General features: G+C 41.4%; 1 protein-coding gene across 5 annotated transcripts in view; it reads right to left on the reverse strand.

Moving 5' to 3' along the window:
- Window positions 1-13,016, reverse strand: part of MAMDC2 (MAM domain containing 2) — a 168,686-nt gene that overhangs the window by 44,332 nt on the left and 111,338 nt on the right. For all 5 annotated transcript variants that reach the window (XM_082470975.1, XM_082470977.1, XM_082470978.1 and 2 more), the window contains exon 10: window positions 11,428-11,693. In XM_082470975.1, the coding sequence (XP_082327101.1) occupies window positions 11,428-11,693 (266 nt within the window). The remainder of the gene's footprint in view (window positions 1-11,427; window positions 11,694-13,016) is intronic.

The following is a 13,016-nucleotide window of genomic DNA, read 5'->3' on the forward strand; positions in this document are numbered from 1 at the left end:
ATTTCTTTTTTTCTGATTTGCCTGTATATATTCATTGCCCACCTTCCTACTTCTTAGTTCATGTTTTGCTTATTGATATATTAAATTTAAAGCTTAAATGTATTAGGAGTTTGTCATATACGTTGCAAACTATTTTTTCTGGCTTGACATTTGCCTTTCAGATATGTTTATTAGGCAATCCTTATTTGGAGAAAGAAACTAAGGGAGAACTAAATGTCTTGGTTCAGAGACTGAGATGAAATAGGCAGGCCACAAATAGTAATGCGTCCTGAGCATTGCCTACATTCACATGTAAGCCAATGTTGAACAGAAAATAGGCGCTCATGACCCTTCAGGGTGTGGTGGGAGATGCATAGGAATGTAGCTTGTTGACTACCTGGAGAGAGACTTCTACTAGATGTAGATACTGCAAAGACAGAGCACAGAATACCCAGAGAAAGCCACACAAGGGAGGGAGAAAAAGGTGGGGATATCTATGCAAAAGGAAATAAGGTATTCTTCTGTGGGAGAAAGTAGCGAGTCTTTACTAATGTGTGAATTGTCGATTTCCAAGTAAGTGAATTGAGCTTATACCTAGAGTGTCCAGCAAATACTTACCTGGTCTATGAGCTCAGGAAACCAGAGGATCCCCAGAGAATCTCAAAGTGCAAATTAGTCAGTGTTGCCTCATCCAAAAAACCCGGGAAAAGATTCCCTATAAAGGCAGCCATTGTGAGACTGTGAAATACAAGATTAGGAATCTGGAAGTGTGGAGGGAGGTAGTGTTTTTAGGTTTATAAACAATCTTTGGAATACATTTTTGCTTAATTATGCTTACTAATAAGACTATGGGGAAAGAATGCCCCAGATATCTCCATGGTGCTGGGAGGACAAACGTGGTAATCCAGCCATATTCTATGAAATTAATTCCTTGGGAAAGTCATGAAAGAATGCACTGACATAAACACCACATTCATGTAAGCTGTGTGTTAGCAACTACCAGTTGTGCTAATCAGTCTTTCCAGTCATTTCCCTATAAATTGACATGAAACACAGAAACCCAACAACAAATATCTGAAAGGAAATGAAAGAGAAGGAAAATCAGAGTATCTCAACTCTGCCTTACTCATATTTAAAGTAATTTATAATTCCTGGACTGACAGCTGACGCTGAGTTTTGCTTGGAAAAACTCAACAGCAGGCTCCTTTTCCATACTTAGCTCCTCTATCCAATTTCACATTAAAACATATTCCACTTGACAGTATAATTTTCCTGGCTCTGTGTATGGAACCACCCTAATCTGTTCTATAATGTGTTGATTATTGTGTCAGAAATTAATGATCTTGCAATTTCTGCTTTGCACTCAGCTGCCCTGCTTTAATTATGCTGGAACATTAATATCCTGGAGCAGCCATTTCCCAATGTTCTCAGACATCATGAAATGTGATAGGAAATTCATCTTTTCTCATGTATCTTATCTACACATTGGTTTTCTGATTCCTTAGTCCCTTTATAGCAGGGTGTCTTGTCATTAAATAGCCACCTATTTATAAATCTCTCCAGAAACTTACTAGACCTGCTCTTCTATCCAAGCGAACTGCTAAGTGTTGTCTTTAAAAATTTTAGAACCCTAGATAGTTTACATCTAGTTTCATTTTCATTATTAAAGGGCAAAGTGAAAAGGAAGATTTTAAAAGCAGAAATCCAAATCACAGACAAATTTCATTCACTTTTTGCTAAAATGAGAAGATTATTGCGAGAGGAAGTAAAGAAATAGAGAAAGTTATCCACAAGGACTGTGCTGCACAATATTAAAAGACAGTTCCCGACATTAAGATGTCTAAAAATATAATAAGAATTAGAACAGACTTAGTGGACATCTTAAAACATGTTTTTATTTCATGGAGAGGTGACATGACATTCTGATTTGTGCCATTTCATGCCAGAGTCAAGACTTAAAGCCAAGTCTTCCTAGCCCTGACCTAGGATCTTTTATTATACAATCTCATCCCAACAAAACACAAATTAATGACTTATACAAGATTCAAAGAGGAAGGGGCTCTTAAGAGGGACTTTGAGAGAAGGGTAGGAGTTTCTCAGGTATGATGATTCCTGCAGCAAGATCAATGGGAAATATTTGCTGTTGATAAACCCTTGAGGGAGCAGTTGGGGGGGAAGGCAAGGATTTGAAGAATGAGAAACTGCACTGGTTCCTAGCCAGTAATTGAAGACACGTGTTCCAGGGAGTTTGAAGACTAAAGGAATGGGATAGGGTGGCAACTTAAATGGGTAAAAACGTGAAAGGAAGGTTTGCTGTTCATTTGTATGACCAGCATATGTTGGCAGCATGCAAAGGACTAATGGAAATTGAAAATTTATGAGAGAGGGAACAATTTATGAAATAAGGTCTCAGAGGAGGCAGGATGATGAAATCAAACGTATAGATGACCAGTTGGTTTTGACTGAGAAACCAACCGTCAGATTCAAAGAGAGGTGAGTGAGGATTCAGAGAGGAACAGAATTGAAGGGGTTTGTGTTCAATGCCTTCATTCTTTTGGGAGTTGAACCCATGAGGTCACATCCTAAGAATGAGGCAGGTAGGATCGATTTGGAAACTTGCGAGTGAAAATGGATCTGACTATCTGGCGTGGGGAACGAGAGTGGAAGTCAGCGAGAGATGATCTGAATAAAAGGCTTTCCCAGCAGCATGGATCCCAGCAGCCTGGAGGGGACAGTAGAGATTAATCTTATTTTCTCCAGCTGTGCTGAGAAGCTTAGGGAAAAGAAGATGAAAATAGCTGCTGAGGGTTCCCAGGGGTTAAGAGGACCAAGGTAGGAGAAGCCAGAAGGACCTGTGGGTGGGGAGACTATGATGTGGAAGTGAGTGCCCCATGGACCACAGCACAGAATGGAGGCTGGAGAAGCTGTGTTGGGGGACAGGAAAGGGATCAGGAAAATCAAGAGAGCTGGGAAAACCTCATATCAGTCTTTGGGAATAGGGAAATGGTGAGATGTAAGTTGTTCCAAAGAAAAGAGTTACAGCTTTTGGTTTTAATAAATATCATCATTAAAAAGCCCCAAACCAGACTTGGCATATATGTGTTTATGTGCATCCTTATATCCACTCCAGCAGGATGTTCCTGCTTTTAAGTGTTCACATTCAAATTCCTTGCAGGACCAATTGCACAGGTGCTGGGTTATAAGAGATTATGGTTTATATGATTCAAAGGCAGAAACAGTTAATCTTCCTTCTTCCTTTGATATATTTACATTGTTCTTCCTTGCCATCAACACATATTCATTGAGAGTTCGGTTCTCTTTCCAACTATTTATTGAGTACCCACTCTGTTCCAGAAATTGTGTTCACATAAGAAATAAAAAATAAATAAGATATGGATCTCTGTTCTCCAGAAGCTTACAGTCTGATGTAAGCTAATGTAGGTAGGCAGGTAAGTAGACAATTTCCATACAATACATAATGCTACGATAGTAGTATGATGCACAATGCAAGGGTTCTATGTCAAGTACTCTGAGGAAACTGCCACCTTACACAAGGTTGAACAGGATTCTTTAATGTAGAACTTACTAGAGTTTCTAACATGTCACTGTGCAGGGTGAATCTTCATGTGTGTATGTGGAAGTAGAGATCTAGCATGCAAAACTTCCCCAACTCATTTGACCACAGAACCCTTTTTCAATGGAATAACTCAAGGGTTGTACTCCATGGGACATACTCTGAGAAGTGCTGACATAAGGTTCTTGCCTGGTCAAAAAAAATGTATTTATATTTTTTTCAGACTGGCCAGATGGGGGTTTTCTCCATCTCCATAAATGACTTTTGAAGTTTGTTCTTTAATCTTACAACAGAATAAAGATGCAGACTTAGAAGGGTTTACCATGCAGACTTTAATGACTGCTGAGCTGATCATTAAGCCAGACCCAGATGAAAGAGAATGCCTGGTCATGCTCTCATTTATGGGTCATTTAACATTTTTTCCAAAAGAAATATTTAATGAACATGATATTGAGTTCCTCCCAGTGCCTCTAATTAACAGACCACTTAATGGTCTTTGTTAAAGGGAAAACTTGCTTCAAGTCAAAAGATATTGCAGGACCTGATATAGGTGCTATAGTGACCAAGCGTAACGTCAGTCCAAGGATTTGAACATAAGAGATATGGGAACATATGTATATGTATAACTGATTCACTTTGTTATAAAGCAGAAACTAACACACCATTGTAAAGCAATTATACTCCAATAAAGATGTTAAAAAAAAAATTCAGGGACCAAAAACATGTTTACACTAGGCTCAAACATTTTTTTCATACATTAAAAGAACATCAAGCCATCCAAAAAAAAAAAAAAGAAAAGAAAAAAAGGCTAATGTTTGTGCTTCATCATTACAGACTTTCTGACAACAACTCTTTAGTCTCTCCTGACATTTAGCTTTCAAGAAAAGCACTTTGGAGTGAATTGTTCCCTCTCCTCATTACCATCTCTAGTGTGTGAAAGTCTCAAGGTAACTCTTGATTACCTGCTCTCTATTTAGTAACATGCTGAGGAAAAACAGATCAAGAAAACCATTTCGTGATTCATGCCCTTACAAAATGTTTCTAAAACGTTAACAAATATATTGTCGGCAGTTCATGATTGTGTAAGTGCAGTAGTCTAGTACTATTAAAATAAAGATTTAACTCGGACCTGATTTTAATTTAAAGAATACTTCACGGCAAAAGTTCAGGTACAGAATTACCCAGGTAAAGAGATGTTACGTATGAAACTTTATGAGGATCAGGACCTAGAAAAAAATTCTTTAGTCTCTTTGTCATTCTCTCTTTTCTCTCTCTTGCTCTTGCCTTCTCTCTCCAGCTACATTAACGCCAGCTATGTGCCAGGTACTATGCTAAGGGTTTTACATGATGCAGCGTAATTCTATGAGGCATGTACTACTAATACACTCATTTTGCTTATGAAGAAAAGCGAGGCTCAGCAAGATCCACATAACTAGCCCCAATTATAAAGGCGTAAGCGCCAGAGAGCCCACAGCCAAGTCTCTTAAGCATTATGCTGTACTTCCCTCTACCCCACAGATCTCCTTTGTCTGGGCTGAACCACCTTGAATTTTGACCCCTCCTAGGAGCCAAAGTGATTTCTAAAATAGAACAACAGAGAGTTAATAATAAAGCCCTAGAAGTCTGTTGAAGTCTTGAGTTAGGGCTGGCTTCCCCTTCTTATCTGATCCTACACTTTCCACATTAGCCAGGAGAGGGCTGGGAGGGGGGGCGTAAAGGTATGGTATAAAAAGCATGGATTCTGGATTGAATAAGACTTGGATTTACCTCTCTGCTCTGCCTCTTAATAGCTGCGTGCTGTTGAACAACGTCCTTAATTTTCTGCACAAGCTTTCCTCATCTGTTAAATAGGGCTATACAGCTTTCCTTCCTAGGGTGCTGCAGCATCAAATGAAGTAATGCATGTCGAGTGCTTAGCATAGCGCCTGGCACATGGAAAGTGTTCAGTAAAAGTTCCTGTTGCTGTTGGCAGCTGTGACATTACACAGCCATCCATATGGCTATTTTGTTAGAATGGTCTCAGGGAAACTCTTACCATTGCTATCATTCCTTAAGTAGAAATATACATTATAGTTTCCATCAAACATTAGACTGTATAGGGGAGATAGCAGGGACTTGTTAATCGAATCAGCCCATTGTCCTTAAAATGGTCTGGGTAAGAACTAATATGGAAATAAAGGTAAAGAAACATCCAGAGTGGGAGGTACCCGGGAAGGCACAGGTGAGCTAGCGTGTAGGGATTAGGATTGAGGCAGGAGAAACAAAGGGAAGGAGGCCAAAAGTTTTGACTTTACAGTTCTGTCCAGGCTGCCCGTCACTCCTCTCAGCTCTGGTCTCACATGACAACTCACTGAGAGGTGAAAATAATGTTCATGAAAGCAGGCTATACTAAGAAGCAATGTGAAGGGAAGAGATTATTGTTATTATTTTGTGCAGCACAGATACTCAAACATATCTACCAAACATCTCCACCAGTGAAAATTCACACCGGGATTGGGATTAGGCCAGGTGTAGTCAAAATTCAAATACAAGGCTCCCAGCCAGGGAACAGGTGTGAAAAGGCAGCCATTTGCTCTCGGTGAGTTGGGCCTTGACCACTCACACTTGACCGGCTTTAGGAATGGCGTGGTGAGGACGTGAAGCAGAGACAGGGAAGGGTCTTCCCCACAACAGTGACGCACATTCAGTGAGCTCTGAGTTTAGGCATTCATTGCTAGTAGAACGTGACCTTGGGTTAGTCTAACTTTGTATTCTAGAATGCCAAGAGCACTAAAAGGAGATACTTTACCTCCCTTACGGGAACGCTGTGAGAATTAAATAAAATAACAGACGGTGCCTATGCCCCAAGGCACGTTGGGAGCCTCACTTTTTCCAGCTGCACAAGAACAGGCTTTCCCCAAGACTGGATGGAGACCTTGAGCACCCAGAGATACCTGCGGCAAAGGGCAGGCTTCAGACAGTCTACAGACCACGGTTCAAACCCCAGCTCTGCCACTTACCAGCCTTAGAAAGTCCACTCTTTCATTCTTTTACTTATTCCTTTTTCATTGTTATATTTTTATGGGAAAAGAGAAATGGACAGTGAACAAGTAGACAAACAAATCAGACAATTTCAGATTGGGGTAAATGCTATGCACAAAAGAAGCTAGGAAATATCATGGGGAATAACTTGGGGATGGGAAAAGCAGTTACAGACTGGGTGGTCGGGGAAGTTCCTTTCTAAGAGGAGACATTTGACTGGGACAGTAGATTGAGAACGGGGCTTGACATAGGATAGATGGGGGTGGGGCATCGCAGGCAGAGGGGACTGCAAGTGCAATGGCCCTGGTGAAGGAAAGGCCTTGGGACTCAGGGGACAGAGAGAAGGCCGGTGTGACTATGGGCACTGTGTGACTATGTGATCATGGGCAGAGTGAAGGGAGATGAAGTCAGCGAAGGAGGCGGGGACCAGATCGTGCATGGCCTCATAAGCCACAGGAGGGAATGGAGCTTTATTCTAAAGACAACAGGACAGTTTCATGCAGGAGAGTGGCCTGATCCTATTTCTGTTTCAAGACGATGATTCTGGTGGCTGCATGAGAGCGTAGAGAGAGCAAGGTGGAAGCAGAAAAACCAGATAGAAAGATACGAAGCAGTTTAGGTGGCTGGGGAGACACAAGTGGGCATATTCGAGATGTATTTTTGAGGTATAACTGTTAAGGATTTTGTCTGGAATTTGGGGGACAGTGGCAATGCGACAGCAAGAATAGGACTATTTTAACTTTTTGAAACTTCAGTTTCTTCAACTGTAAACTTATAAACACGCAGCATGGTGAGTATAGTTAACAACACTGTACTGTGTATTTGAAAGTTGCTCAGGGAGTAGATCTTAAAAGTGCTCATCACAAGAAACAAAATTTGTAACTGTGTGAGGTGACAGATGTTAAGTAAACATTATGGTGATCATTTCACAGGATATACATATACCAAATCATTATGTTGTACATCTCAAACTAATATAATGTTATATGTCAATTATACCTCAATTAAGGACAAAAACTAAGATTGCAAAGCCATTTCAGTAGTAGAGTGGAGATTTGAAGCCAGAGAGACTCTTGTGTCATTATCCCTAATCGCTGTGCTATCCTGTCTCCAAGACGACGCAGGAGAGGCCTAGGAGGCCCAGGGCACCCTAACCTATTCTGGGCAGTGAGCCAGAGGAGGGGTCTCTGTGGAAGGGATGGTCAAGCCGTGACTGAATTAACAAGAGTCTAGGCAGAGGAGATGCGTGCAAGGGCTCAAAGTGGGAGAGGGCAGTATGTTCCAGGAACTGAGTGCAATGGGATTAGAATGGAGGGAGTAAGCGGCCAAGCTGCGGAGGGGATCATGTCAGAGCATGAGAGCCTTTTCCCACAGAGCAACGGGAAGCCAGGGGGTCACTGCACGGGAGGCTTCCTCATCATCACTCTGCCTCTGGGCAGAGCGCAGATCGGAGGTGGCAGGCGTGGACTGCAGGTGGGGTTGGCTCTTAATTCCAATTTTCAGAATCAGCTTAGAGAGCAACGGTTCTCATCTGAGAACTGCACGGCACCTCTGGGGCCATTTGGAAATGTGTGGAAATAATTTGGGTTGTTGCTGTCACTGCAGATATCAAAACCCCAACCGTGTGAGGCATGGCCCCCCACAAAGGCAGAACTGTCCTCTTCTAAATGCCAAGGGGGCCCATACTGGGAAATCCTGCCATTGGCAAGGCACTGAAGGCTTCACTGGAGGAATATAAATGTTTTAAGCCATGACTGTGTAAAAGCAATTGTATAGCTGAGAGAGAACTGAGAGGTGGAGCGGGCAAGCAAGGTGAGGGGAAATAGAGGGGTGAAAATGCACTCACTGCACATAGTGGGATGTCAAGGGACACTACCTAAAGTTTATGGAACCAAAAATAGATGGTTAGGTGTATTAAAGTTACAAAGGGAACCAAGAGAAAAGTTAAAAATATAACTAAAAATTGTGAGGAGGAGAGAGAAAAGAAAAGCAAATGGTGTAAATAAGCTAAATTTCTTATCTTTCATAGCAGGGAGTCAGCAGATACTGCTAAGGTTAATGAATCAAGAAATGAGGTGGAAATAGAATATTTAGAATTATAGAGGAAAGCATCAGAAAATCAGGAAAAAACCCTTTAGAAAAAGAAGTAGAACTGGAGTTTGAGTTCAGGGGTGGTTAGGGGAAACTCTGGCTTTTCATTTTATCTCTTCTCTGAGATACTGTTTGTATGTTTGTTTCCACCTGTATGTGTTACATAAGTCAGTGACTTTAGTTTCCCGCCTTACTTAATGCTGCCTCTATGGATGTCAAATGGTTCTCTCACTCTCTGAGCTGGTTCTGTTTAGAAGGGACCCGCCAGAAACTACTGGCCACCTTCAGATACGTGTCCAGAGTTTTCTGGCATTGAACTGTACCTACCATCTCCTCACCTGCACTGGGGCCAAATCTCTGAATAGGCTATAAGAATTTCTCTGCCCCCACTGGGTCTAGATCCAGTTTTCCTGAAGTGGCTGGGGAGGATCTGTGTGGTTGCTGGGAGGGCTGGAAGTCAGCCAAAGAAGAAAGGGCCAATTCTCTGGGGCACCCTTATTTGCTGGGGGGCTTGCTCCCATTCCATGGAAGTCAGGTAAGAGCAGAGACTCACTCTGGGGAGCAGGCAGATTACTAACACCCACGTTTTGTGAGTAGCGGATGGGGGAGAGGGTTGGGGGCAGGGAGGGAGGGTTAAGCGTTGGGGAGAAGGGAGGAGTGGGGTGGGGTGAGGCATGAGCAGGAGTTAGAATCCAGCATGGCCTGAACCTTAACCCTCCGAGCACCAGCTCAGCTGGGCCTCTACTAATCACTATTTTTTATATGTCCAATTGGTAGAACTACTCCTCTAGTTTTCTATATAGCCCTTCTGTGAGACAGTGAGATTGTACTGTTGTTAGTTATTTTACGTATCTGTATCTTAATGTTCTATCATCTGTGATCTCATTCTCAGAAGTAGAATCTGAGCCTCATTCATCTTTATATGCCCTGCACTGAGCATATACCTAATAAATTATGGTTGAATTAAGGAATAAATAAATGAATGAAATGTTTATTATATTCTCCTGTCTTTAAAACATTAGCAACAGAGGGTGTGGAGTACAACAAAAATTCTATTATTTTCTGGTGCATCCCTGATTATGTGGATCTGGTGTATCTCTGATTATGTGGGTCTGGTGCATGTTTGCTCTGTGTGTGTGTGTGTTGCCATAGCTACTTGAGAGAGTTAAATAATTGGTAATGGGGAAAAAATGTAAGCCTTTGGGATCCCTAAGAGGTGCAGGGAAGGACTAAGAGATCAAAGAGGAAATGCAAAAATGCTGCAAATGTGAGATGACATTTATAGAAAGATAGTCTCATTCAGGAAATGTTTGGAACTGGCTAGGAAATAGGCTTTAAAAACATAAGCCTAGGCTAGGAGTTGGAACTTGGCACCAGAAACATCAATTTGTTTCCTCTGTTGCTCAGGGGGATGAGCCAAATCTCTCAGTTTAGTCAGGTGACCAAAATATGATGGGATTAAGAAGGGGATACTTACAACAACCTATTTAGTCAGCATAAAAACAATACCATCAGTGCTTATAAGACTGTGATAAAACTTGCGTGCTTATATGCTGCTACGGGTATCATAAATTGGTTTGACCCTTTTAGAAATCAGTAAGTCAAGGAGGCTGCCATGTCATTATAATCATAATTTCTTCTTGCCTAGCAATGAAAAAGAACTTTGTAAATATTTTCAAAGATCTTTGATTAATCATTGTAAAGATTTAATCATGCTTCGGTGGGTATTCCAATGAACTAAGAGTAACCAAGCAACATTACGATGGGAATGGTGTACAAAATTTCTTTAACAGGAAGTTATAGATAAAGCTATGGTTCTGTCCAGATGGTTATAGCTAAGAGAAGTTTGGGCCATTAATGTTTATGAAGAAGGTTCTACTGCTCTGCTAGGTATGTATCTTTCCCTGGGGAGCCTGGACTTTGGGTAGTTCCTAGTTAATGAACATGATCAACTGACCCATCCATTCTTCAGTGATATCTATTGAGCTCCCATTGTGTGAGGCATCTGTTTGCAGGAAGGGACCTTCTTTTAGCTTCTTTTTTGCACAGAGGGTACATGAGAGAGATCTTCTGACCAACTGACAAATGAAAGAAAATGGATTTTCCCATTCTAATTTCATCTGGGTTAGTTGACAGAATTTATTGCACCTGTAAAGCTTAAGTTTAAGTTTATGAGTTGTAAAATTCAGAAGATCACAGTTTTCTTTTGTATTTTCCCCACGAAAAGATCTCTTTGTTTTCTTATTGTTATCAAATACGCTGCTGATGGTTCCCTTATTTAAATTCTCTCTGTCTGGGTTGGCTCTCATATTTTACTGAGTTTCCCCATCCTGTGTTCAGCTAGAGGTTTAGGTTGTTGACCTTAAAGCCTCAATGTAGAACCGGGCTCACTGATTTCACATTTTGAAAGTACTAGCATTTGTGTGTGTGTGTGTGTGTTCGTGTGCGTGTGCATGTGAATTGTGGCTTCGAACTAAAGTATAGCTGTTGAACTTGGATTATTCACATATTCTCTGTCTTTGGACTATCCTCAAGGAATCTATGGACTAAACAAGCAAACTCCCTAGGTGACCATGACTCTGAGAGACAGAAAACTGAAAAGAACTGAAGGATATAACTTGCGCACAGCTGTGGATAGGGTGTGGGAGTGGGGCTCTCAGCTTGAACAGAAGAAAAACAACGCATCACCAGTTGAAAATAGTTAAACAGAAATTCACTAACCCAGTTTAGCAACTGAAAATTGCAGAAAGCTTCTACTGTACCTTGGTAGGCATGGGCTTCTTAAAGGTGATTTCAGCTTGCATCCAAACGCCCCTTGGGGACTCCAGCACAGACCAGATCTTGTCTTGAACCATGTGGTTCTCTTCAAAGATATAAACTGCTAGGGTGTCACTCATTTTTAAAAACCCATAGATGGCATAGTAAAAACGCAAACAATACTGCAAGTTTCCTGGCAGGGAGGGACCGTAGAGCCTTCCAATGTAGCCAGGCTGAGACGTAAACTTTGTGTTGGCCATCAAGAAATACCCTGCAAATAGGACAAAGCATTCAGTGCATCAGCAATGAAAAACCTAAATAATTCAGCCCAGATTATAAAGTGCGAAAATTTGGTTCAAGCAGTGGAGTTTGCCGACAGAGACTATTTCTATAGGCTTTAAATGATAGAAAGCATTTAAAATATCGAAAATATCTGTGTGATTCTATTGCTAATAAACCTTCTCCATTTTAAAGTAAACCTGTACAGATTTCCAACTGCATATGTCCAGATTCTAGTCATCAATCAGGATTTATATTTCTTTTTTTTTGGCCGTGCCGTGGCTTGCAGGATCTTAGTTCCCCGACCAGAGATTGAACCCCAGCCCTCAGCAGTAAAAACATGGAACCCTAATCACTGGACCGCCAGGGAATTCCTAGGATTTACACTTTTCATGAAACAAAACGGATGAAATCATCTTGGGGTTCCCCACTTTTTGGACAACCAACTGACAACTAGGCTGAGTAGTACTGAGTCATAGAGAACACAAGACCCAGAGAAGATTTTCCTTCTTACCCCTGCAATGACCAGTGAAGGGGGAGAGGTTACAGGGCCTGGCAGTCCTTGGGGGGTGATGGGTTGGGGGTGGTTTGTGTATCTGAGCAGAGCTTACTCTCTTGTTCATATGTTAAACCTGATCCTAAAGAGCAGGTGTTTAATCAGACAGACCCTCCCAGGTGCTGAAGATCTGATCTTCCCCAATTTCTCCTAAATAACATGAAAAAATAAGATCAAGAACCTGCCCTCCCACAGGCTCCACCAACCCCATGGTAAACTTAAAACAGTTTACCATGTTAAATTACGTGTCCTATAAAGCTGGGGCAGAAAGAAAAAAAATAATACCTTACTCTTTCTCCTTTCCCTTTTTTGATCCTCCTTCATCAGTTTTCTTTTGGGTGCCTCAGTCTTTGCTATACAGTTTAGTTTTATTTAATCCGGGAAAAGGTTCTTTGGTTATTTCATGAGTGGTATTATGGACTGAATTATGTCCCCCAAAATTCATATGTTAAAGCTCTAACCCCCAATGTGACTGTATTTGGAGACGGGGCCTTTAAGGAGTCAATTAAGGTTAAATGAGGTTACAAGGGTGAAGCTTTAACTCCCATGCGACTGGTGTCATAAGAAGAAGAGACAGCAGAGATCTCTCTCTTTCTCTCTCTCTCTCTCCATGTGTACACACAGAGGAAAGGCCATGTGAAGACACAATGAGAAGGCGCTTTGGAAAAGGCAGGAAGAGAGATCTCACCAGAAACCAACCCCAATGGTGCCTTGATCTGGGGACTTCTAGCCTCCAGAACTGTGAGAAAATAAATTTCT

Source organism: Balaenoptera physalus (genome assembly GCF_965194825.1).
Source record: "Balaenoptera physalus genome assembly, chromosome: 7".
In the NCBI taxonomy this organism is placed as follows: domain Eukaryota; kingdom Metazoa; phylum Chordata; class Mammalia; order Artiodactyla; family Balaenopteridae; genus Balaenoptera; species Balaenoptera physalus.